The sequence below is a fragment of the Mustela putorius genome, unplaced genomic scaffold, assembly GCF_011764305.1.
Source record: "Mustela putorius furo isolate JIRA1106 unplaced genomic scaffold, ASM1176430v1.1 tig00003863_pilon_pilon_pilon, whole genome shotgun sequence".
NCBI lineage: Eukaryota > Metazoa > Chordata > Mammalia > Carnivora > Mustelidae > Mustela > Mustela putorius.
Window position 1 is genome coordinate 24,014,868 of NW_025422015.1, and position 27,619 is coordinate 24,042,486.

The 27,619-nt window shown below is 38.0% G+C and overlaps 1 protein-coding gene and 1 pseudogene across 5 annotated transcripts in view; both read right to left on the bottom strand.

The window, feature by feature from the left end:
* The window catches only part of LAMA2 (laminin subunit alpha 2), a 637,158-nt gene that overhangs the window by 132,324 nt on the left and 477,215 nt on the right, over positions 1-27,619 (bottom strand). For all 5 annotated transcript variants that reach the window (XM_045066381.1, XM_045066380.1, XM_045066378.1 and 2 more), the window contains 2 exons: positions 25,180-25,278; positions 3,272-3,383 (listed from right to left, as the gene is read on the bottom strand). In XM_045066381.1, the coding sequence (XP_044922316.1) occupies positions 3,272-3,383; positions 25,180-25,278 (211 nt within the window). The remainder of the gene's footprint in view (positions 1-3,271; positions 3,384-25,179; positions 25,279-27,619) is intronic.
* LOC123387821 lies at positions 7,198-8,757 on the bottom strand (annotated as a pseudogene).

Genomic DNA, 27,619 nt, shown 5'->3' on the forward strand with positions numbered 1-27,619 from the left:
TCACTCATCTCTCAAATTCTCCCCTCAGTAGCTGTTTGTCCCTCTTTTGCTCAGCTTCTTTATTCTCTGTCATTTGGTCTTCTATATCGCTAATTCTTTCTTCTGCCTCATTTATCCTAGCAGTAAGAGCCTCCACTTTTTATTGCACCTCATTAATAGCTTTTTTTAATTTCAACTTGGTTAGATTTTAGTTCTTTTATTTCTCCAGAAAGGGCTTTTATATCTCCCAAGAGCGTTTCTCTAATATCTTCCATGCCTTTTTTGAGCCTGGCTAGAACCTTGAGAATCGTCATTCTGAACTCTAGATGTGACATATTACCAATGTCTGTATTGATTAGGTCCCTAGCCTACGGTACTGCCTCTTGTTCTTCTTTTTTGTGGTGAGTTTTTCTGCCTTGTCATTTTGTCCAGATAAGAATATATGAAGGAGCCAGTAAAATACTAAAATGGTGGCAAAGTCCTTAGGAAAATGCAATTTAGCCAAATCAGGAGAGACCCCAAATCATGGGGAGGACAAAGGGGATAAAAAGAAGTTCAGAAAAAAAATTTAAAAAAAAAAAGCAAATTTTAAAAAATATAAAAAAGAAAAAATATGTATTTATTAGATTGGTGACTAGAACAGGGTCACCCATTTAATTTGGGGAGTATTTTGGTCTCTTAGAAGAAACTACCTCCCAAAATTTTAATGAATGAAATATATATATATGAGGGTAAACACAATGAAGGGATGGAATATGCCTATAAAGATGAAAAAAATTTTTTTTTAATTTCTAAAAAAAAAGGAGTTGTTAAAGTAAGTTGGTTGGGAGAATAAAGAAAAAGAAAGTGGAGAAATTTTGCTCAGGCTGGAGACTAGAATAAGTCTGGAGCTAGATTTAGGGCAGATTTTGATCTATTAGAAGTTGTACCTCAAATTTTTTAGAAGAAAAAACCCTATGTGTATACAAAAAATAAAGTTAGATACAATAAAGGATAAAATATGACTATAATAATGAAGGTTCAAAAAAGATTATTATTTTTTTAATGAAAGGTATTGTTAAGATAATCTAGCTAAAAAATGTTAAAAGAGGAAAGGGTAAAAGTTAAAAAAAATTTAGAAGAAGAAAAAAAATTAAATTAAAAAAATTTAAATTAACTGCAAGACTAAGGAATCATGGGGAGAAAGCCATGAACTCCATGCTTTGCTTTCTCCTCCTCTGGGATTCTGCTGTTCTCCTTGGTACGTGAACTTGGTCTTGGCTGGATTTATTGTTGATCTTCTGGGGGAGGGGCCTGTTGTAGTGATTCTCAAGGTTCCTTGTCCCAGGCAGAATGGCACCGCCCTTACCAGGGGCCTGGCTAAGTTATCTGCTCGGGTTTGCTTCCAGTTGTTTTTCTTCCCTGAACGCTTTCTGTAGCATCCAGAGGACAGGAATGAAAATGGCAGCCTCCCAATCGCTGGCCCAGAGGAGCCGAGAGCTTGGGGTCCCACTCTTCAGTGTGCTCTCAGAGACAAGCACTCAATCACTCCCATGTACCTGGTCTCTGGCTGCGCTCCAAGCTCACCCAGCCTGTGACCATTTCAAGGTAACCCCGAGTTGAGAGCTCACTCCTCAGCTCTGTCTCTGCAGCTGCTTTCCTGATCTAATACCTGCAAGCTCTGTGACACTCAGACACCCCCAATCCTTCTGTGATCCCGTGGGACCTGGGGCCATGCTGACCCCACATGGGCTTCACCCCAATTTAGCCTCTGGAGTGATGTCCCTCAATGGAGCAGACTTTTAAAAGTCCTGATTTTGTGCTCCATTGCTCCGCCGCTTGCAGGGAGCTGGCCCCTCCCCCCGCGATCTATCTTCCGTTGCTTTAGATTCACTTCTCTGCTGGTCCTACCTTTCAGAAAGTGGTCGATTTTCTGTTTCTAGAATTGTTGCTGTTTTTCTCTTCAGTCTCCTGTTGGATTTGTAGATGTTTGCAATGGATTGATAAGCTATCTAGTTGATCTCCGGCTACCTAATGTCATCTCAGCCTGCTACTTCTCCGCCATCTTGACTCCTCCCCCAAGCATGGATATTTGATTGAAATAATTTCAAAATAAGTTTCCAGGATTGGCTATAAGTACTGAGGCTATAAGTAGAGACTGAGGTAGAAGGAAAAGGAAAATTACTTGGGTTTTGACCACTGCCTTCACGGATCCAGGCAGAAATTGTTTTACCTGTAATGGGATTTTTTCTGTGAGGGCTGTGTGGAGAACATTTCAAGTCACATTAATGGGAAATAAAACTGGGGAAAGCACAAAAAAACTCCATATAGCAGAGGATAAACCACAATGAGTTAATTAAGAATTTTGTAGTAGGTGTAACTTCTGTTTCAGATCCTGATATGTTTCGCCTCAGATTAAAACTCTGTTGCTTCCTGCAGTGGGGCATCTTTGGGAGTTTCTCTCTCTTCCTGGCTAGTGATCCCTAAGAATTACCTGTCAGGATCTGCCTTGAAGGTTATCTCACATCCTGATTTATTTGGTTATATTTCCAAGCAAAATATCTAAAACACGTAACACTATAGAGTAATCAAAATATTTTTAAAAGAAAAAGCCCAAAGCATTTTTCCTACTTTTTAAACCTGCATGTTTGTTTACTGTTTAATAATAGAAACTTATGATTTAGAGTCTTTTTAAAAATATCTTCTTTAAATAGTTCTTAATCTGGGGTTTAGCCCCCAAATGGCTTCTACTTTGATCCTCCATCATATCGGTAGATGCCAAGCACTAATTCCTTTAGAATTATGGATTAAATGCAGTGAAGCTTCTGGTAATATAACAAGCCCAGACTCTAAGCAACAGATTTTCATTGAAACCAAGTATTTTAAAAGCCATTTTGAGAAACTAAAGTGCTGCCTTAATATACTGAGTAAAATGATAAAATTAGCTTTTTAAAAAATTAATCTTTCTAGTAGTTTTGAATACAAACAACAGCAAAGCATAAGTTTTTGATTATCTATTCATAATAGCCATTGCTCAAAAATTAAGGCATTCCCAAGGGACTGCATTCAATTCACCAAGACCCTGGCGTCATAATGACTAACTCACTACCTGTTGTCCCTTATTTAACACTGTAAATTGTAGATGCTCCACAGACCATGATCTTGACGATCCCAACCAAAGTATTTTTCAAAACCTGACCTTACCCTCAGATTGAGAAATGGCATTTCTTACTAGAGAAATTCCAGTCCTGTGTAATCCCTTTTTCATTTTTCTGGTGGGAGACATAATGATTAAATTAAAGGATTCTAATACCTTCTGCATCCTGGGCAAGCTCCTTAATGAATTCTCCTAAGGAGTCTGCTCGCTTGTTGGTCCTCTCAGCATCCTGTCCAGTTTGCTCGCCATCTGCTGTCACTTTGGTAGCCTAATGATCCAAATTCAGGAAAAGCATAATTAATTGAGATGATGAAGCTATAGCGAGATAAGCTCCCACTAGCTACATTTTCTTTCAAATATAACTCTGAGCCAAAGGCAATCGATGAATTATTGATCAGATATACTGGAAATGACACCCCGTGCTCAAGTATACAATTAAACTTTATTACTTCTTCCATTAAATGGAAATCAGAGAGCTGTACTGGGTCTTTTTTAGAACCCTTGCTCTATGCAATGACACAGAAGAAGCGATAAAACACAATTATTTTTGAAGTATCTTTGAGGTAGAGTTGCCAAAAGTCTTTAATGGATTTTTTAGCCTCCACATGTTGCAGTTTTGTCTATATTTTATTTACTGAAAAAGTGTGGAGCATAGCAATGATCTCTGGAGGAGGCCCAGGCAGTCTGTCTCAATAAGCTTGATCCTATAGATGCAGTCTAGATCAATACGTTAATTAAAGAAACAAAGAGGAGAAATGCTTAGCTACTAAGTAGTAAATGCTTATTTTATAACACTCTAAAGATGCCAGGAAAACATTAAAGAAGAATAAAGGCTAACTCTTCCCATACATCATCACCAGAAAAGATGGCTGTTAATCACAGTACCACACATCATGGTCAACAAAGTGAAACAACTTCACAAATAGCTTCACCTCCTGAAGAATGTACCCACGCATTTGCACCTTCCTTCACATTGAAGATGCCACATAACACAAAGGAATCCATTTAACGTGTTTATAGTTAAGATATGCTATATTTAGTTAAATAAAAGGGGCATGTATAACATTCAGTTTCTTAAAAGATACAAGGTTTAGAGCACCTTGAAGTAGGTATACAGTTTCTCTCTCGATGCATGTGCATATGCTAATAGGACTTCTTTTTTTTTTTTTTTTACTAAAAAGATAGAGATAATCTAACTATAGATAATGGATCAAAGAATTACAAACTGCCTTAAAATAATTTGAGAAAGGTCCAAATTGGCAGAGTATTAATTCTCTATAATCCCGTACAGAGTGTTTGCCTTCTAGACATGCCCAGAGATTCTAAATTTTTTCTTACACATAAGTGGATTTTAGATAGAAATTAAAATAGAACTAAATGTCTGGCCAACACAGAACATCGTAAGAGATGCTATAGAAATTATACTGCCTTTTGTGATTTCCCAGGGGGCAGTAAGAGGTTTAGTTCCTGACCACTTTCAAGATTTTACATGAAAGGTAGACTATAAAGGCCAACCATCATCAACTAGTTTCTCAACCTGTGAGTGTTACCATCACAAATAAAAAGATGAAAGGGTAAGATCCATGGGAAGTTTTAAAAATCTCTCTTAACAGTCTGCAGTAAATATCCGAAATTATTTGGAGGGTGCTAACCAATTGGTCAAGTAACTTTTTATATATACATTCCACATGCATATACATTTTCAAATGTTATTTGAAAATTACTAAAGTCAGCTGCTTAAGATATTGGACTTCTAAGCTATTATAGATGTTTATCTAGACTGAATTGACTGTACTCTACAAGACCACTCCTATTTTCACATAGCACAGACTATACTAAGGGATTTGATCTACATTATGGTCACTTTTATTATCTTAAATTATTAATGTATTACCAGTACTGTATTGCCACACATGGTGTGCATTATAATTTAACTTAAAATGTATTCCTTGCTTTATCAATATCTTATACTACTAAAAGATCATAACTCACATATTCACATGAGAAAGGCTACAAATTCTGATGCATAGCCAAAAGCATTTAATTTTTTAAAATAAATGTATATTGAGGCACTGCCTCTTTTAAATTCTGGATGATCATGAACTGGTCATGCCTTTAATTCTTCTTCCTTAATGAATTTATACAACAATATATAAGAGTCATCATTAATAAATTTGGTACTGATTATAGGAACACTGCAATAGTAAGATGTCAAGAATTCTAAATGATCCATGGTAAGAAACAAGTTAGAAAAGTTATCACGAAGACACTATGCAATCAACCACCCCGGCTTCTGTTTAGCATGTAAAAATATGCTAAACTCTTCCTTTCTTAGGCTGGGATCCTGCTGTCTTTACCTGGAATCAACTTCCCCTCTGTCCTTTCAATGGCTGGTTCCTTGTCTTCTGTCATCTTTCAGCTTCAGTGTCCCTTCTAGCTGTGGTCATTTCTAGGGCCTAGCCAGGATTCCAGACTTTCCAAAGAACATTTTCGTCATAGTGCCATGCATTTTAGAATTACTTAGGACTCCCTTATTTATTGGTTACCTCCCTCACTAAAGGGTAGTCTGTAGGAGAGCAGGAACTTCATCTGTTTTGCTCATCACTTTATATCCAGCTCCTAGTGTCCTAGTGTGATGCCTGAGAGAAAATATTCAATGAATGTTCAATAAGTGATTAAGCAATTACCTAATGAATCTTGCTAATCTTATTACCATTCTCTCTCTTTTTTCAAGATTTTATTTATTTATCTGCCAGAGAAAGAGAGTGAGAGAGTATAAACAGGGAGAGCAGCGGGTAGAGGAGAAGCTGGCTCCCCGGTGAGCAAGGAGCCTGATGTGGGACAGAATCCCAGGATCCTGGGATCCTAACCTAAGCTGAAAGGAGACACTTAACCAACTGAGCCAACAAGGTGTCCCTTATTACCATTCCTATTGCCTGCCTTTCTATGAATATTCCCTGTTTATAATGTTGTTCCTTAACTCCTCTCCAATTAACCAAAATTAATCCAGCCTTCAAGAGTCAGTTCCAACTCAACCTTCTCAGTGAAGCCATCCTTGATTATTTTGGCTTATGCTTTATTATATTTTTTCCCTTTTCTTTCTTTCCTATTAAAATTTTTCTCTTAATATGCCATGAGATATCGTGATTATATATCTTTCAAAGAACTTTCCTAGCTGCATCTTCCAATTCTTCCAAAGACTTCACCAATCTTTCCAATGCAATAAAAGATTCTGTATTATACTTCTGCCTTCCTTCTCTTTTTGAAAGTAGTATCATCCTGATGACATCAATGGTCATACATTCTTATCTAATGAGGAAAAACATTTACAAACATCAGAAACCCAAGGGAAGGAGAGTGAATGCCGCATTTCTCTGTTGGCCCCAAAGTGCTAAATCTCACAAAGGGATACTTCCAAAGCAAACACGCAATGATTTTAAAACTTTCACTGCATCACAACAATGAAGCAAACAGTAATTAAACACCTACCAATTTTTTCCCTCAAAACAAAATAAAAAACAAAACAAAAATGTAAACAGGAAGATATCCCTATTTTTGCAGTTCCTCCAATCATGTTAGAAGGGTCTCAAATTCAATGATCAAATAGCAGTATTTTCATTTTAAGATGTTCCCCTTCCCTGGCCCCTAGGCATTTAACTTGAAAGAATAGGCTTTCTTACATATTAATTTTATACATATTTGAAGCAGCAGGAACTATCAATAATTTGGCATTTCTGTTTATAGTAGCTCCAATAGTTCTTTTTAACTTCACAAAGCTATTATCCAGCGTTGCTCCAAAATAGAGATTGGAGATTCTAGGTACCAATTTTTTTTTTTTTAAAGATTTATTTGAGAGAGAGAGAGAGAGAGAGAGAACATGAGCAGGGAAGAGAACCTCAAGCAGACTCCTTGCCCATTGGAGAGCCAGATGCAGAGCTTGATCTCACGACCCACAAGATCATGATCTCAGCTGAGACCTAGAGTCTGACACTTAGTGAGCAACCCAGGCACCCAACATAACATTCTGAAATCAATGTTTAGTCAAAGAAATGGGAAGCAGGGCATTACACTGAATTTTTGGATTCGATACACTAAAAAAAAAAAAAAAAAAAAAATGTGAAACCTAGGAAAAGTTTCCAAACATTTTATAGAAGAAATAGAGACCTGCAAAATCTGACTTTGATTTGTATGAATTTTACACACTGCATAGATCTGTGGCATCTGCTAACTGCAGCAGATGTGTACGTATTTACCCCTGCCTTGTACCCCCACCCTAACCCATCTCCTACCTTATACCAGCTATCATGCACAGGAGCCCAAGTCATCAGAGACAACCAGTAAATGCAGTGTGGTGACCTGCTGTGAAACATCAGAGAAAAAAAAGTCCCTTTCCAGCTTCATCAACGTTTTGGTGTAGAAGAAAATTGACAGCCAAGTTCTCATTCTTCTCAGAAGCAAACTATGTTCATAGCACAAGTCCTTCAGGAAATCCGAGTGCCTTTAATCTTTCTGTGGCTTCTTAGTCTGGAGGTGCTCATTGAGTGTAGCTCACAGACTCAATTCCACCTACTGCAACTCGACCACTGTCGCCTCCCATCTGGGCTCCCCCAGCTCCTTGACCCACCTACTTCTTAACCTGGTCCAGAATCAAATGTTCCTGGGTTTGACTAATCTGTTGCAGGAGTTGAGAATGTTCTTGGCCTCTTGCCACAATGCTAGAGGCAGGGAAGGATTCTTTTGAGTCATTTGTCTCATCTGTTGAAACTGAGGCTGATCCATACGAATTCAAATGGTCTTCTCCAGAACTTGTTGTAGGGTCGCTGCAGCTGCAGCCACTGAAGACTGGGGAGCCAGCCCTCGTGCTAGCTGCTGAGGAGGGAATCAACCACAGTCTGACTTTCTCTATCTCCAGGATTCCCATAGAAAGAGGCTCCACTACTCTGTCAGGGTAGTTAGAACAGACACTCAGAGCAGCAATCATTTGCTGGCCTTCATGACCCATGGATATGATCTTGGTTACCATGTTCTTACAAGACTGCCCTGTGACACACACACACCTGTTGCGTCTTCAAACAGTTTGGCCAAGAAGACTCTCCTGATGTACCCTCTGTTGATGGTGGGCTTATAGCCACTGGTGCTTCTGCCGGTTTTTCTGTAGGGTTTTCTTGTTTCACTGTCCCGAGAGGTGCAGGTGTGGGAGAAGGAGTTGAAGCAGGGGCATGGGTGGGACCCCAAGCAACAGCTCACACCAGGGAGGAGCTAACAGTGGTGCCATGGCAGGATGTGATGGCTGGGCTGTAGCTGGTACTGTGCTTTGACAGCTTTAGGTGTTGGCACCATAAGCACCTCCAGGATTCTTCATCAATTTGATATACTTTTAGACCAGTATCATCATGGAGGACTTTGCCAGAATAAATTAATTTTTGGCCTGCTATAGGAAAGACATCTATAGGAAAGACATCTTTCTCCCTTTTCAGACTCAACCTTCTCTTTGGTGACTCCATTGTCTCGCTGGGGTCAATGTCAATCCTGTTGCTGGACGGTCTGAAGGGTAACCTGCTTGGTGCAACCAGGCAGCTCCGCACTGGGTCTGCTAGCCACTGGGTAGGACCCTTTCTTAGATTTTTAAAAACAACTATCATTACCACCATTCATGATGATGTTGAGTAATTACTTTATTTGGTGTTTTTCCATGTCTACCTATCTCTGTCCTTGGGGCTGAGGCTAGGTCTTATTTATTTATTTATTCATTCATTCCTCAGAGTGCCAGGCAAAGTAGATATTGAGTGATTCGCTGGTATATTGAATTATCTACAAATCCCTTTGAAGTTCCAACATCTGTTGGAGGAAACAAACAAACAAACAAATCTCTATGCCTTCCCAATACCATGCAAACTGGCCTTCTGCCAGGTGCTAGGTTTGCCAGTTGAATGCGGATAGCTGGGCAGTTTCTGGGTGCTTTTCAGAGCCTAATGGGAAGCTTGTTTAGGAGGACAGCCAGGCACCAGACCCTCAGTCCCAACTACACTTCTTTCTTGTCACTGGCCTCATGGTCATTAAAGACTAACCTACAGTTACACACCAAAGAGCATGTGGGTGCAGGCAGGGTTGGGGTTGGGATGAGGCAGAACTCTTTAGGGCCAGCACAGTGCTTACTGGGGGAGAAGGTAGCCTTCCCCTGCAGAGATAAGAAGAGCCGCCCCTCTCGGCGGTGCTCCAGAAGCGGAGGAAATGTGAGGTTCCTGGTAAAAAAAAAAAGGCATTGACTCATGGTATTAGCTCTCTAAAAGGTGAGCGATAATGTCAGGCTCAACCACACCCTGGATTGATATGTGTGTTCAGAAGGGCTTGTAATATTCTCTTGTGTCTCATTTACTCTTCCTGCCTTTAAAGATACACAGAGGGCATAATCCCTATTATTATACTGACGAAAGAGTAGTTATGGAGAGGGTAAGTGCCTCCTCTGAACTCATACAGACAGGGAATTGGGGGCAAAACACAAATTTTCTCTCAGCTTTATATTTTGTCCATTTCTAGCACTAACTTATATTATGCTAATATCTGGGAAGACGAGGAAAATACATGAAAAAGTTGAGCCTTCTGGATGGGAGGAGGGACGCTGCTTGAGCTCAGGTAGTACTTGAAGTATATCACCTTAAGGCTTTAGTAAATTAACATATTTAAAAATCCATGGCAGAACATCATATACAGACATTTTTAAAAGTCATGTCTTATTACACAGTAATTAAATTGAAGAGTCACCCTTGTCAAAACCACCCATTAGAGACTCCATAAAGGAAGCCTATGACAAATGCACGATCACCTATGCAGAGTGCTGATAGATAGCAGTATCATGGTGAAATTCATGACAATCAGTTTCACCCAGGACAGGCTATTGATAATGTTACAGATGAATGCTAACTACTACATGAGAGGAGCTCTCTGTCTGATTCAGTTTGGCTCTCCTTGCATCTTATTAAATTGCCATTCTATGCCTTAATCATATTCCCTCCTGTTCACTATTATCTTGTCCTTTGAATATTTGACAAATGTCTTCTCATTTATCCTACTGTGTTGTACAATCTTCCGTTCATTCTCTATCTTTGATTTTCTTATTTTTAAATCCTCTTACCTCAGTTCTACAATCTTTCCAGTGTTTCTTTCTAACTGACGCCTTAAGCAGTACCTTGTGTATCTCTTTTACCTTTGATTATCTTTTTTTAAATTCAAGTTCACTAAGCTAGGTATTTTTTCCTTCTATTTTTATTTTTCCTTTTTTTTTTGGAGTATTTATATTAGACAGCATGCATTACCATTAGGCATGCATTAATTTACTTCTGAACAATGTAGCTGTTACTTTCTTGCTTTAGCTCAAGCAGTTCTCACTGTGCCTCTTGAAATCTGCACATAATTTTCTTGGTTGGATATTACTAGTGTCTTTCATTTTCTGCTTTCTTTATGTTAAAACTAGAATTTAATGGGGCAAAACTAACTAGTGAATAGACAACATTGCTTAGATGCCATTCGCTTTTGCATTTGCAGACTTATATGGCTTCCTGCTAAAATTAAAGTTCAGATCTAATCATTTATATGATATTCTCAAGGGTCGTCTTCAAAAACTACCAGTTTTGTATATCTAAGTGTCAGTGAAGTACTCCTCGGGCAAGCTATTAGGCAATACACAAAGAAAGCGATAGGGAGAAGCCAGGTGGCTCTCTGGAATGGTAATAAGTGACTTCTATACAATTTCTCCCTAAATAGTTCAGGTGTTAGTTTTAAGAGTTCCAAACTGAACAAGTGTGATGTGCTTGATATTCTCTTTATCTCTCTTTTAAAATATAATAGCAGAAATAAAAAACATTGCTGACAACTTAAACTTCTTAACACTATAAATAAGGTAAACATACAATATTGTTGGCACTTAAGTCATTTAAAAGGTAGTTAATCATTTCCAAAATAATTTGATTTAAATTTGATTTTAAATAGGCAGTAAAAGACAATGCAAATATAGCTGAATTCTGATATTTTATATAGTTCAGTTTATTACATATTATTCTTACCTTATGGATAAACATTTAGGAGATGATTATCAAAGAAGTAAAACATCCAACTGAATATAATTATAAATACATGCCTGATTTTAGTGTATTTTTGAGACATTAAAAAAACCAGTGCTTATTTTGAGTTTTTCTACTTGTCATCTAGTTGTTCAAATGCTATTAAATTATTCACAGTTAATTAATTAAACAAATTACTGAACTACTGTGTGCATGACATCGGTGATACTGTGATGAGAAAAATAAAAAAAATAAAGGACATACCTCCTGCGCTTTTCAAGCCTATAGTCTGATAGAGTAGAGAAGTATTTGTTGAGTGATCATGAAAATAAATTTATAATTACAAACTGAAGAAAAAGTACAGTAGTGTGAGACAGTAGTATAAGACACCTAAAATGTCTCTCAGAGGGCAGGGTTCCATAATTGAGGTTTGAAAGGTAAACTGGAATGAATAGAAGTTAACAAGATACAAGAGAAGGTGATTTACTTCAAAGGCTAAAAAAACATGTGGAAAGGCTGTGGTGAGATGAGGTAACTGAAGGGCAGTATGGCTGGAATGCAGATGGCCAGAAGCACAGGTAGGAGACGCAGCCAGCAAGAGGATTTGAGGCTTTAACCTAAGAGCAATGAAAAGTTGGGAGGATGAGTTTAAGCACTCAGGTGACATCTTCCAATCTGGAATAGCAAAAGTGTATTCTGGCTACACTGTAGAGAACAGAGTGGAAGGAAAACAAGAGTAAAAGCAGAAGTACTAGCTAGAAAGCCACTGTGGCCATTTCAAACTAAAGATTATGGAGCTGGAATGAGAGTTGGGTAGTGGAGAGGAGATCTGTACAAGAAGAGCAATCCTCTGCATTTGGTAATGGGTTGAATAAGTGGGAGGCCCATGAGGAAGATAAAGGACCAAGAAAAATTTCTAGCTTTCTGGCTTATATGTTAAATGCATCAGGGTCCAGATAACCAGAAAGATGAGGCTGGGCAGTTAAGCAAGAATCAGATCACAATGGAAGAGCATCATATGTCATGCTAAACAAAATGGAGAGCTGTTGTAGAATCTAAAGGAGAGTGACATGATGAGATCCATGATTTGGAGAGTTTACTCTGTCATATGATTAATAATTGGTTGGAGTTGGAAATGGCTTATAAAGAGAGATCATACAAGGAAACTGAACTGGATTCAGTTGAAAATGAAGGTAGAGTAAAGGGTAACTTAATAATTTTGGGGGGGCGGAAATTGACTACATATTGGAGGACAAATTACTGAGATGCTCTAAACAGGAGAAAGAATGGGTTTTAAGAGGAAGATGATGAGTTTAATTTGAGATGTCCAATCAGCAGCTAGGTTTTTGGGACTGAAGCAGAATAATGTCTGTCTTGAAAATATAGATTTGGGGGGCACCTGGGTATCTCAGTGGGTTAAGCCTCTGCTTTCAGCTCAGGTCATGGTTTCAGGGTACTGGGATTGAGCCCCACATTCGGGCTCCCTGTTCAGCAGGGAACCTGCTTTCCCTCATCTCTGCCTGCCTCTCTGCCTACTTACGATCTCTCTCTGTGTCAAATAAATAAATAAAATACTTAAAAAAGAAAATATAGATTTCTGAATAATCAGCATATGCACGGCAATTAAAGCCCAAAGAAAGAATTTACAAATGAGAAAAGATGCAGATTGATGACTGCACCCCAAGAAAACCAATTCTTAAGGGATGGGCAGAATAAGAGCCTGAGAATAAAAGGACAGAGAATTAAGAGTAAACTAGAGGAGAATAGGTCAAGAAGGAAGGAAGGGTCAAAAATGACAACTGCTAAAGTGGGTTCAAGTAAATTAAAGTTTTCATTGGATTTAATGACCAACTTGTCATTGGTTATCATCTAGAAATAGCTTTAGTAGCAAGCTTGGAGAGAAAATTTAAATTGCAGTGGAGTGAGAAGTGAATGCAGAACTGTCTCCAAGGCTTTCAAAAACTTTGGCTGTGAAACAGAAGAGAGAACTAAGAACAGTAGCTATGGGGGTATGTGGAGTTGGCATCAAAAAGCATCTCAGTAGTTACCCACATTGTAGGACAGTTCAAATATGCTGAATTTAATTCCTATGTTCAAGAAACTTACATTTCAAGAGGGAAATCAGATGGCAATAAATCAAAATACACTGAAAGAGATATATGATTATGTAATATTTTGCCTATGTAATATTTGCACTATAAATTATACAAAATGCATGTTAAGTGTTAGTTCAGGGAGGAATGTGATTCTCTTTATCATAGTATTAGAGAACTAGACTGCTCTAAGAAAAAAAATGAGCATAAAATATAAAAGCACTTGTAGGAGAAAGGGCAAGCTCCTACACCAGCTATGTAGGATAAGACTCACCAAATGCTTTAACAAATCTAACGAATGCATTATTCATAAAGCAACTAGTTAACAAACAAAGAAGAAAAGAAAAAGCATCAAAAAGACTGGATGGTCTCCCTGCATTCTACCATCAGCTGGACCAAGGATCAGTCTATTAAACTACCAAAACATAACGGTTTAATTATTCAGAAGTCATAAAGCTCTTCAAGGATCAGCATATTCTAAGCTATTTTAAAAGATGATTTCCCCAATAAGAGAGTGCTTTCACAACTATTCATAACACTTTGTGAAAAAAAGTTTTATGTGGAAGGAGGCAACATGGCAGAGGAGTAACAGACTGAAATGACATCAGGTCCCAGGAGTTCAGTTAGATAGTTATCAAACCATTCTGAACACCTGAAAACTCAACAGGAGATAGAAGAGAAGAAGAGCAGGAATCCTACGAACAGAAAACTGACGACTTTCTGGAAGGTAGAACATGTGGAGAAGTCAATCAGAAATGACGGGAAGATAGACCGTGGGGAGGGGGAGGGGCTGGCTCCCGGCATGCAGTGGAGCAGCGGGGCACAAAATTAGAACTTTTAGAAATCTGCGCCTCTGAGGGACATCGCTCCAAAGGCTAAGTGGGGTTGGAATCCTTGTGGGGAGAGTGTGGTTTCAGGTCCCACAGGGTTGCAGAAGTATCGGGGGTGTCTGAGTGTGGCAGAACTCCCTGCTATCAGAGCAGGGAAGTTGACTACAGAGATGGAGCTCTCAGGTTGGGGTTACCTTAAACCAGATCCAAGGTACAGTCAAAGAACTGCTCTTTGAGCAGGGACCCTGCAAGTGGCAGATCAGAGAGACCCCCTACTTCCTTCTCTGGGAGGAGTGGTGCAGGAGCTTGTGGCAGGAATCTGCTGGGTTTGGAGACTCCAAACAGGGCTGTGCGCCAGAAAAAGAAATACTCAGTCACAAGCTGAGTGAGCTTGGAGTGCAGCTGGTGACCAGGGAGATGGGAGGGATTGACTGCTTTTCTCTGATGGCACAATGAGAAGTAGGGCTGCAAACTCTGGGCTCCTCCAGGCTGGAGATTGGGAAGCTGCCATTTTCATTCCTGTTCTCTAGAGGTCTACAGAAAGCATTCAGGGAACAAAAGCTCGCAAGAGTGAACCCGAGCAGATGCTTTAGCCTGGCCCCTGGCAAGGGTGGTGCATTCCGCCTTGGGCAAAGACATTTGAGACCTGTGGCAACAGTCCCCTCCCCCAGAAGATCAGCAAGAACACCCAGCCAAGACCAAATTCACCGATCAACAAGAACAGAACTCCAGAGCTAAGGGAAAGCAATGCATAGAATTCATGACTTTTTCCCCATGATCTTTAGTCTTGCAAAGTTAACTTTTTAAATTTTATTTTTTCTAATTCCATTTTTTTAAAATTTCCTCTTTCCTCTTTTAATAATATTTTTAACTAGTTTAACTTAACAGTAACTTTTTTTAAAAAAATCTAAGTCTTCATTGTTATAGCCGTATTTTATCCCTTCATTATAGTTAACCTTATTTTTTGTATACATATAGATTTTATTTTCTTTAAAATTTTAGTATACAATTTCTTCTAATAGATCAAAATATACCCTAAATCTAGCACATGGCTTTGTTCTAGTCTCCAGCCGGGTCACATTCTCTTCTCTCTCTTTTCTTTTTCTAACCATCTTATCCATTCCTTTAAAAAATTTTTTTTGAAATTTTCATATTTACAGTCATAGTCCATTCCTTCATTGTGTTTACCCTTATTTGTGTGTGTGTGTGTGTGTGTATATATATATATATATATATATATATATTTTCTTTCTTTAATATTTTGGGAGGTAGTTTCTTCTCAGAGACCAGAACACACCCAAAATCAAGTGGCTGGCTCTATAATATTAGGGAAGAGAATTTCCCTAATACAGTGTGTGTGTGTGTGTGTGTGTGTGTGTGTATGTGTGTGTATTTAATAAGTATATATATGCTTTTTAAAAAAATTTTAAATTTTTATTTCTTTTTTCCTCTCTCTTCTCTCCCCAGTTTTGGTTCTCTTCTGATTTAGTTAGCTTACATTTTTCTGGAGTCTTTGCCAGCCTTTTAGTATTTTATTCTCCCGTGCATATAATCTTATCTGGATAAAATGACAAGGCAGAAAAACTCACCACAAAAACAAACAAACAAACAAACACCAAAAAAAAACCCCCAAACAACCAAAAAAACAACAAGAGGCAGTACTGATGGCTAGGGACCTAATCAATACGGACATTAGTACTATCAGAACTAGAGTTCAGAATGACAATTATCAAGGTGTTAGCTGGGCTCAAAGAAAGCATGGATGATATTAGGGAAACACATTCTGGAGAAATAAAATCCCTTTCTGGAGAAATAAAAGAACTAAAATCTAACCAATTGAAATTTAAAAAGCTATTAATGAGGTGCAATAAAAAATGGAGGCTCTTACTGCTAGGATAAATGAGGCAGAAGAGAAAATTAGTTAAATAGAAGACCAAATGACAGAATAAAGAAGCTGAGCAAAAGAGAGACAAACAACTACTGGACCACAAGGGAAGAATTCAAGAGGTAAGTGATACCGTAAGACGAAACAATATTAGAATAATTGGGATCCCAGATGGAGAAAGGGAGAGAGGGGCCAAAGGTATATTGGAGCAAATTATAGAAGAGAATTTCCCTAATACAGTAAAAGGAACACACATCAAAATCCAGGCAGCACAGAGAATTGCCCTCAAAATCAATAAAAATAGGTCCACACCCTGTCATCTAATAGTAAAACTTACAAGTTGTAGTGACAAAGAGAAAATCCTGAAAGCATCTTGGGACAAGAAGTCTGTAAAATACAACAGTAGAAATGTTAGGTTGGCAGCAGACTTATCTATAGGGACCTGGCAGGCCAGAAAGAACTGGCATGATATATTCAAAGCATTAAATGAGAAAAATATTCAGCCAAGAACACATCCAGCTAGGCTGTCATTGAAAATAGAAGGAGAGATAAAAAGCTTCCAGGACAAACAAAAACTGAAAGAATTTGCAAACACCAAGCCAGCCCTACAAGAAATATTGAAAGGGGTCCTCTAAGCAAAGAGAGAGCCTAAAAGTAGTAGATCAGAAAGGAACAGATAAAATATACAGTAATATTCACCTTATGGGATACAATGGCACTAAATTTGTACCTTTCAATAGTTACCCTAAATGTAAATGGGCTAAATGCTCCAGTCAGAAGACATGGGATATCAGAACGGATAAAACAAAACAAAACAAGACCCACTGATACGCTATCTACAAGAAATTCATTTTAGATGCAATGACACCTCCAGATTTAAAGTGAGGGGGTGGAAAACAATTTATCATGCTAACGACATCAAAAGAAAGCTGGGGTGGCAATCCTTATATCAGATCAATTAGACTTTAAGCCAAAGACTATAATAAGAGATGAGGAAGGAACTTTTAACATGATTAAAGGGTCCGTCCAAAAAGAAGATTTAACAATTTTAAATATCTATGCCCCTAACATGGGAGCAGCCAATTATATAAACCAATTAATAATAAAATCAAAGAAACACATTGACAATAATAAACTAATAGTAGGGGACTCTAACCCCCTCATTGAAATGGACACGTCATCCAATCAAAAGATCAACAAAGAAATAAAGGCTTTAAATGACACACTGTACCAGATGGATATCACAGATATATTCAGAATATTCCATCCCAAAGGAACAGAATACACATTCTTCTCTAGTGCACATGGAATATTTTCCAGAATAGATCACACCCTGGGTCATAAATCAGGTCTCAACAGGTACCAAAAGATTGGGATCATTCCTTGCGTATTTTCAGACTATAATACTCTGAAGCTAAAACTCAATTATAAGAGGAAAGTTGGAAAGAATTCAAATACTTGGAGGCTAAAAAGCATCCTACTAAAGAATAATGGGTCAACCAAGAAATTAAAGAAGAATTGAAAAAATTCATGGAAAAAGTGAAAATGAAAACACAATTGTTCAAAATCTTTGGGACACAGCAAAGGCAGTCCTGAGAGGAAAGTATATAGTGATGAAAGCATTTCTCAAGAAACAAGAAAGTTCTCAAGTACACAACTTAACCCTACACCTAAAGGAGCTAGAGAAAGAACAGCAAAGAAAGCCTAAACCCAGCAGGAGAAGAGAAATCATAAAGATCAGAGCAGAAATCAATGAAATAGAAACCAAAATAATAATAGAACAAATTAATGAAACTAGGAGCTGGTTCTTTGAAAGAATTATTAAGATTGATAAGCCCCTGGCCAGACTTCTCGAAAATAAAAGAGAAAGGACCCAAATAAATAAAATCATAAATGAAAGAGGAGAGACGACAACCAAAACCAAAGAAATACAAACAATTATAAGAACACATTATGAGCAACTATATGCCAGCAAATTTGACAATCTGGAAGAAATGGATGCATTCCTAGAGGAATATAAACTATGACAACTGAACCAGGAAGAAATAGAAAACCTGAACAGAGCCATAACGAGTAAGGAGATTGAAGCAGTCATCAAAAATCTTCCAACAAACAAGAGCCCAGGGCCAGATGACTTCCCAGGGGAATTCTATCAAACTTTTAAAGAAGAATTAATGCCTATTCTCCTGAAACTGTTCCAAAAAAATAGAAATGGAAGGAAAACTTCCAAACCCATTTTTTGAGACCAGCATTACCTTGATCCCAAAATCTGACAAAGACCCCACCAAAAAAGGAGAATTACAGATCAATATCCTTGATGAACATGGATGTGAAAATTCTCACCCAAATCCTAGCCAATAGGACCCAACAGTACATAAAAAGGATTATTCACCATGACCAAGTAAGATTTATTCCTACAAGGAATGCTTTATTCCTGCAAGGAAGGCTGCAAGGTTGGTTCAACATCTGCAAATCAATGAATGTGATAGAATACATTAGTAAAAGAAAGAACAAGAACCACATGATACTCTCAATAGATGCTGAAAAAGCACTTGACAAAGTACAGCACAATTTCTTGATCAAAACTCTTCAAAGTGTAGGGATAGACGGTACATACCTCCATATTATCAAAGCCATCTATGAAAAACCCACAGCTAATATTATTATCAAGGGGGAAAAACTGAAAGCTATTCCCCTAAGGTCAGGAACACACACGGCAGGGATGTCCACTATTATCAGTGCTATTCAAAATGATACTAGAAGTCCTAGCCTCAGCAATCAGACAACAAAAGAAATAAAAGGCATTTGAATCGACAAAGAAGAAGTCAAACTATTACTCTTTGCAGATGATATGATACTTTATGTGGAAAACTCAAAAAACTTCACTCCAAAACTGCTAGAACTCATACAGGAATTCAGTAAAGTGTCAGTATATAAAATCAATGCACAGAAATCAGTTGCATTTCTTTACATCAACAACAAGACAGAGAAAAGAGAAATTAAAAAGTCAATCCCATTTACAACTGCACCAAAAACCACAAGATACCTAGGTATAAACCTAACCAAAGAGGCAAAGAATCTGTACTCAGAAAACTATAAAGTACTCATAAAACAAATTGAGGAGACACAAAGAAATGGAAAACGTTCCATACTCATGGACTGGAAAAACAAGTATTGTAAAAATGTCTATGCTACCTAAAGCAATCTACACATTTAATAAAATACCTATCAAAATACCACCATTGCCCCCCCCCAAAGAAATGGAAAAAACACCTAAAATTTATGTGGAACTGGAAAAGACCCCAAATAGCCAGAGGAATGTTGAAAAAGAAAGCCAAAGTTGGTGGCACCACAATTCTGGACCTCAAGCTCTATTACAAAACTGTCATTAAGACAGTATGGTACTGGCACAAAAACAGACACACAGATTAATGGAACAGAATAGAGAGCCCAGAAATAGACCCTCAACTCTATAGCCAACTAATCTTTGCAAAGCAGGAAAGAATGTCCAATGGAAAAAACAAAACAAAACAAAACCAGTGTCTTCAAGAAATGATATTGGGAAAATTGGATAGCCGCATGGAAAAGAATGAAACTGGACCATTTCCTTATACCATACACAAAAATAGACTCCAAATGGATGAAAGACTTCAATGTGAGAAAGGAATCCATCAAAATCCTTGAGGAGAACACGGGCAGCAACCTCTTCAACCTCAGCTGCAGCAACTTCTTCCTAGACACATTGCCAAAGGCAAGAGAAGCAAGAGCAAAAATGAACTATTGGGACTTCATCAAGATCAAAAGCTTCTGCACAGCAACGGAAATAGTCAACAAAACCAAAGACAACTGACAGAATGGGAGAAGGTATTTTCAAACGACATATCAGATAAAGGGCTAGTATCCAAAATCTATAAAGAACTTATCAAACTCAACACCCAAAGAACAAATAATCCAATCAAGAAATGGGAAGAGGACATGAACAGACATTTCTGCAAAGAAGACATCCACATGGCCAACAGACACATGAAAAAGTGCTCCACATCATTTGGCATCAGAGAAATACAAATCAAAACCACAATGAGATATCACCTCACACCTGTCAGAATGTCTAAAATTAACATCAGGAAATGATGGGGAGAAAGGGGAGAAAGGGGAACCCTCCTACACTGCTGGTGGGAATACAGCCACTCCGGAAAACAGCATGGAGGTTCCTCAAAAAGTAGAAAATAGAACTACTCTACAACAATCACAATACTGGGTATTTACCGTAAAAATACAAATGTAGTGATCTGAAGGGACACGTGCACCCGAATGTTTATAGCAGCAATGTCCACAATAGTCAAACTATGGAAAGAACCAAGATGTCCATCAACAGATGAATGGATAAAGAAGCAGTCGTACATATATACAATGGAATACTATGCAACCATCAAAAGAAATGAAATCTTGCCGTTTGCAATGACGTGGATGAAACTAGAGGGTATTATGCTTAGTGAAATAAGTCAATCAGGTAAAGACAATTATCATATGACCTCTCTGATATGAGGAATTTGAGAGGCGGGGTTGGGGGGCTTGGGGGGTAGGGAAGGAAAAAATGAAACAAGATGGGGTTGGGAGGGAGAAAAACCAAAAGAGACTCTTAGTCTCACAAAACAGAGGATTGCTGGGTGAAGTGGGTAGGGAGAGGGTGGTTGGGTTATGGACACTGGGGAGAGTATGTGATATGATGAGTGCTGTGAAATGGAGAAGCTTGACATTTTACATACCTGTACCCCTGGGGCGAATAATACATTATATGTGAATAAAAATAATTAATAATAAAAAAATACTGGCTGTACCAGTGAAAGAACTCTCCTGCAGAATGGTAGCTGAAATTATCAGGTGAGTATAAGCTCACAGTTTTCAACCTTGGCTGACATCAGAATCATTGGAAGAGCTCTTGAAAATCCCAGTGCACTTACTGCCCCTCTCAGAACAATTACATCACAACCTTTGGAAGTGAGACCTGGCCCTAAGTAATTCCTATATGGGCTCCTAATTTAAGGCAATGTCTCCTCTAATGTAGCCATGAAAGTCATGGCCACCACATCCAATGCTGGATCATTCAAGGCCATGAGATAAAGGTACTGGTGGTCTCAGGATAATACTATTGGATATTTCCGTAATGTAGCCTTCTGTGATGATTCCATATGTATCAATTCACCTTTTGATTTTCATGCAGCTTGACCACAAGGGAAGAATTGATCATGCTGATTTGAGTATTTAAAGTTTCCATGATATTTATGTTTCTAATTATAAATGTGACAGAGACAAGTTTAATTGATAAATGAGGATTTTCATTTCCTCCTCATCCCCACTTCATTGAAGAGATCTTTGCTTTCAGTAGTCTTATTTCTAGGCTTTTTGTGTTATAAAATCTGAAGAATGCACAGATAAAAATGGTCTTAGAAAAAGGGTAAATTTACAGTGGACAAATCTGGTAAACATTACCTTAGCAGGTAATCAAGATAATAAGACACACTGATTACATGGGTTCTTAATTTGATGTAATAAAAATGATAAAATGATAAAAATGATACTTTATCCTCTTTAGCCTTTCCCACAAAAACCCATAACTCTATACTTACCACAAAAACATGAGACAAACCCCAATGAGGGACATCCTACAAAATACATGAGCTAGTCAAAACTACCAAATCGTCAAAAACAAGGAAGTTTAAATCTCAGTCCATAGTCTAAAAGACATGATGATATAAAATGTGATGCAGTATCCTGGAATGAGATTCTGGAATAATACAGATTTTAAGTGTTAAGTGAAAACTGAAGAAATCTGAATAAAGTACAGTTTTTATTAATAATAATGGATCAATACTAATTCATTAGTTGTGACAGATACACTGTACCAAGAAATTAATAGGGGAAACTGAGTATGGAGTATAGATGAAATATCTATATTACCTTTAAAACTTTTCTGTCAATCTAAAATAATTCTAAAATAACAAATTTATTTAAACATAGTACTGAAATTAACTGAAATTGGATGCTGGACCTAAATGTAAAATATAAAACTATAAAACACCTAGAAGATAACATAGAAGAAAATCTATATGACCTTAAAAATGGTGACAACTTTTAGATATAACACCAAAGTCAAATACATGAAAGAAACAATTGATAAACTAGACTTCATTAAAATTATAAACTTCTGCACTGTGAGAGATATGAGAATGAGAAAGCAAGCCACTGACTGGGGAAAAATATTTATGAAGGACATATCTGATAAAGAGCTATGATCCAAAATAGACAAAGACCTCTTGAAGTTAAATAACAAGAAAACAAACAATGCAAATAAAAAGGAAATGAGAAAAGACTTGTCTTAGTCCATCTGGGCTGCCATAACCAAATATTATACATTAGGTGGCTTATCAGAACTAAAGTTTATTTCTCATAGTTCTGGAATTTGGGGGAAAGCACAAGATCAAGTCCCCCATGGGTCTGATGTCTGGTGAGAACTCACTTCCTAGTATCATTTTTCACTGTGTCCTCATAAGGTCAGGAGGCAGAAAAGAATCTTTTTTTCTATAAGTGTTCCTTTTGTAAAGGCACTAATTCCATTCATGAGGGTTCCAATAAGAAGATGTTTGGTATCATATATCATTAGAGAACTATAAATTAAAACAAGGAGCTACAACTACACACATAACAGAATGGCAAAAATTCAAAGCAGTGACAACACCAAACGCTAGTGAGGTTGTGGAGCAACTGGAATTCGTATTCATTGCTGGTGAGAGGCAAAATGGCACTGCCCACTTTGGAGGACAGTCTGGTGATTTCTTACAAAACGAAACATGCTTTTACTTTATGATTCACTGATTGAGCTCCTTGTTACTTACAAAAATGAATTGAAAACTTATGTACTCAAATGTTTATAGTAGCTTTACTCATGTTGCCAAAACTTGGAAGCAACCAGGATGTCCTTTAGCAGATGAATGGATAAATAAACTGTGGTACAATCAGACAATGGAAAATATCAGTCAGTACTAAAAAAGAAATGCGTAATAAAACCATGAAAAGATATAGAGGAAACTTAAATGGATATTACCTAGTATAAGAAGCCCATGTGAAAAGGCTACATACATACTGTGTGATTCCAACTATTTGGTACTTTGGAAAAGGCAAAACTATAGAACCGTAAAAAGATCCCTTTTCCAGGGGTTTGAGAGGAGAGATATTTGAGTAGGTGGAGCATAGTGCATTTTTAGGGCAGTGAAAGTACTCTGTATGATACTATAATGGTGTACACATGTCAGTAAACATTTCTCAAAACCTAAAGAATGTAAAACACCATGAATGAATCAAAAAGTACACTATGAACTTTGAATGACAATGATTGTCAGTGTAGCTTTGTTGTAATAAGCATACCACTCTGGGGTGAGGGTGTTAATAATGGGGAAGCTATGTATATATAGGGTTAGGGGGTATATGGGAACCATTTGTACTTTCCAATCAACTTTTCTTATAACCTTCAACTTCTCTAATACAGGAAGCCTATTTTTAAAAATTTATTCAGTATGGGAGTTTCTGCTGAGAAGATAAAAAAGATATAGGCTAAGACATTATAAAGGTCTGAAATTCCTAGTAAAATAGCTCTTGTTTCTAGGTTTAAATAATTAAGCTATAATCAAATCACTGAGAGCAATGCTTGTGTCAGTTTTTCCTATGCCTCTATTCCCAGTGTCTGTCATTTTGACAGAGTACCAAGAACATGGTATCTGCCCAATAAGTATTAATAAAATGAATGAATAAATGAAACGCTTCCTGGTCCATGGAATTTTCCCTAATTACCCTTAAAGAGATTAAATCATTCCATTTATGTTTCTCAGGTACATTTCTTGTTCCTTTATTTTATTTCATGTTTGATTACATATTTGCATGCAGTTGTCCCATATTACCCTCCACACATCTACATACATATGTATGGGTGGTTCACTCGGCCAAGTGTCTGCCTTCAGCTCAGGTCATGATTCTAGGGTCTAGGGATCGAGTCTACATCTGGCTCCCTGCTCAGTGGGAAGCCTGCTTCTCCCCCTGCGTGCTTCTCCCCCTGCTTGTGCTTTCTCTCCCACTGAGAAACAAATAAAATCTTAAAAAATATATATATTTACTTAAGACAGAGAAAGAGAGTCCCTGTGCGCGAGTTGCGAGTAGGGGGAGCAGAGGGAGAGAGAGAGAGAGCCTCCAACAGACTCCCCACTGATCATGGAGCCCGACATGGGGCTCAATCCCAGGACCCAGGTCATGTGATCATGACCTGAGCCAATGGCAGATGTTTAACTGACAGAGCCACCCAGGTGCCCCTGGAGACTGGGTTCTACTTAGGTCTCTGAGTTTAGTTAATTATATGGCCAGTGGTAATTCTTTTCATTGTCACGACCTGAGGTATTTCTTCTTGAACAAATAAACAAAGAAATGAACTGGATAATATGTAAGGACATTCTAGCTTCAATATTCTTCATCATTTAAAGCTCTTAAATAATCAAACTGGATCCCTAAATTACAGGCCTGTTTTCTGCTCATACATTTTTCTGGCCACAAGATGGCGGACTTTGTGTTGTTTTCTTCCTTCTCTAACAGCAAAAAGAAATGACCTTCTTCAGGTTTTTTAAAGTTTAAAACACCCAATTCCTTAAAAAGTCCGATAAATGTAACAGGGATTTTACATTCTAACTTTTCAAAGTGTCTTAAATACTTTGGATTTTCACAATAAAGATTTCCTCTTTTGTTAGGAATACTGATTTCAACTGTATTTCTATACAAATGCAAATATCCCGTGATAAGATCAAAGCGCCTTTAAGTATTTTCATTTGCTTTTCTTTTTCCTTACATAGTCAAAGACAGTGTTGTTGGAATTCAAAACTGATAAACACTTTTATGTGTGACTGGATAGAATTTTCAAAATACACTGTCACTGATATTTTTAGCCCTTGTCCTTGACACTGCCCAAGAATCACAACTTCTGTTGATGCTACTGAGCTTCAGGATTTTCTTTGAGGCAGAAGTATCAGGTTAAGATACATCTACTTCTCCCCCAAATTGGGAATTAGAAACAACAAGATTTGCACTTCAGAAATTTGATGTAATTTTCCTTAATACACATGATCTATCTGCTGTAAGGAGATTCATGACCCTCCCAACTTACCCTGGTCAGAAGCTCATTCATTTCCGACACGAGCATGTTCAGATTGCCTTCTGCCAATTGAATGAGCCTCTCTGGGGCCCGCTGAGGTGAGAGCAGGTGCTGAAAAAGATTTCATCCCATATACATTTTAGTAAATGGTTTTGCAGTGATCATAGGGTTGCACATTTAACACAACAGTTCTCCTTTATATATAAAGTATTTCTTCTTCTTATCTTCCAAGAAAAGATAAGGAAACTGGTTCAACTAGAAAAGATACATAGATATATGTATCTATATCTATATATCTCCAGTGCTATGCAGAATATCTTGGCAAGCAATGCAAGTTGCAGTCATTTACTGAGAAATTAGTATGTGCCAGGGTCCCCCCCAACACACACAAACTTAATTCTTCAAACAGTTCTATGAGGTAAATGTTATTTTGTTTCGTGTCTGAGGAGACTGTGGTTCAAAGAAAGTTAAAACCTGCACAAGATCACATGGCCAGTAAGGGGTAGAGTCAAGATGAACTCTGCCCAATTGTTCAAGGCTCCCATTTCAATGAACAGAGATACAGTTTACAGAAAAGAAAGAGAGGAGGGGGCCTGGCCAGGCACTCACAGAGGGGCCATTTTCCTTGTTGAACATAGTCAATGTCACAGAACAGTAACATTAGACAAGGTCACCCTGTGACAGGGATCTATGAAAGAAAATAAGATCACGCCACAATCTTCTCTAAGCACAGACAAAGCCATGGTCTCAAAGATACCAAAGATCCATTTGCTGTTGAATCTGAGTGACCACTGTCCCTTTGGTCATTATAGCTTTGCTAACCTGTAAGATTCACTAGAATCATCCATTACCCCCACTTCCTAATAGCACCCAATCCAGCCCAAACCCCTGCTTCTTTACAGCTACCCCAGAACACCCAGCACAAACCCAAATACTCAGAGTCTTTTCTATGACCTTTGGAGACATGACCACATGCCCCATGGTGGGCAGTGTCTGCCTTGTTGCAATGAGCTCAGAACCTCAACTCTTTTCTCAGTGATCTCAGGCTGGAACCAGATAGCACAGACACAGAGAAAGGAAACAAACAAGGAGGTAAAATAACTTGCTTACTATTTTTAAAATATTAAGATAGGATCCCAAGTACCCAGGTATTAAGTAAATTGTAAAAGAAGGACACAAACCCAGATTCAAGGAAGACTGGAACGGAAGGAAAATCAAGGTGGTTTTGACCAACACTCAGCCAGCACTCAGGAGGTAGAAGACTGTGTCTCTTGGCTCAGGTGGTGGTCACAGATGAAAAGCTCTTCCATTAGGGCCTTTCACTACTTCATCCGGTGCTTAGGTAGTATTTTCAAAATTGTTTATGTCCTACTGAAGTATTTTCTCTTCTAGTTCAATTTCCTTTCTTTGTAATTCCCCCATATATAGCAGTTCCCCCTCATCCCTGGAGGGTTATGTTCCAGGACCCCCAGTAGATGCCTGAAACTGATCCTATTGAACCCTGATATACTGTTTTTTTCTTATACATATGAGCCTAGGATAAAGTTTAATTCATAAATTAGACCCATAAGAGATTAACAATGATAAAATAGAGCAATTATAAAGATATGCTATAATAAAAATCATGTGACTATACTTTCTCCCTCTCTCAAAATATTCTACTGGACTATAGGCACCCCTCTTGTGATGATGTGAGATGATGAAATGCTTACATAGCGAGGCACTGTGGCATACATGAGGCTACGACTGACCTGATGGTAAGTCAGAAGGAGGATCATCTGCTTGTGAGCCATTGCTGACCATGAGTAAATGAAAGAATGAATAAGGGGGGACTAAGAAAAACATCCAGTCAGTATCTTCCTTATTAAAACTCCTGTTACTACAAGGTAAACTCAAGATTCCTCTGTGTTCTAGTGAATCTTATGGAGAAGGAGGGAAGAACACAGGTTAGCTAAGCTATAATGACCAAACGGACAGTGGTCACTCAGATTCAACAGCAAATGGATCTTTGGTATCTTTGAGACCATGGCTTTGTCTGTGCTTAGAGAAGATTGTGGCTTTCAAGGTTGTCCTTCACATCACCCTACCCCACTCAAGTTTCTAGCCTTATCTTTTACTAGCCTGCCTGCCTTCTCATGTCTGATAGACAAGTCCTGTGAATTCACAGTTCTGCTTTGGCTCACACACTCTCTTAGACTCCATGGCAAGAGTACAAGCCCAGGGCCAGGGAAGCTGGGCTGGGCCTTTCCAGGCAAGTTACTTTCTCTCTCTCTGAGCTTGACAAAGGTAGTTTCATTCTCCCGGCCCTAGAGTCATAGTACCTTTCCCTACTCAAATCCTGGCTCTGCATTGAATAGCTGTGTGATCCTGGGTTCCATATGTAACTTTTCTATATTTCGGTTTCCCTACCTGAAAAAAACATGGATGATACAGTACTTCTTTCCTACCTCTT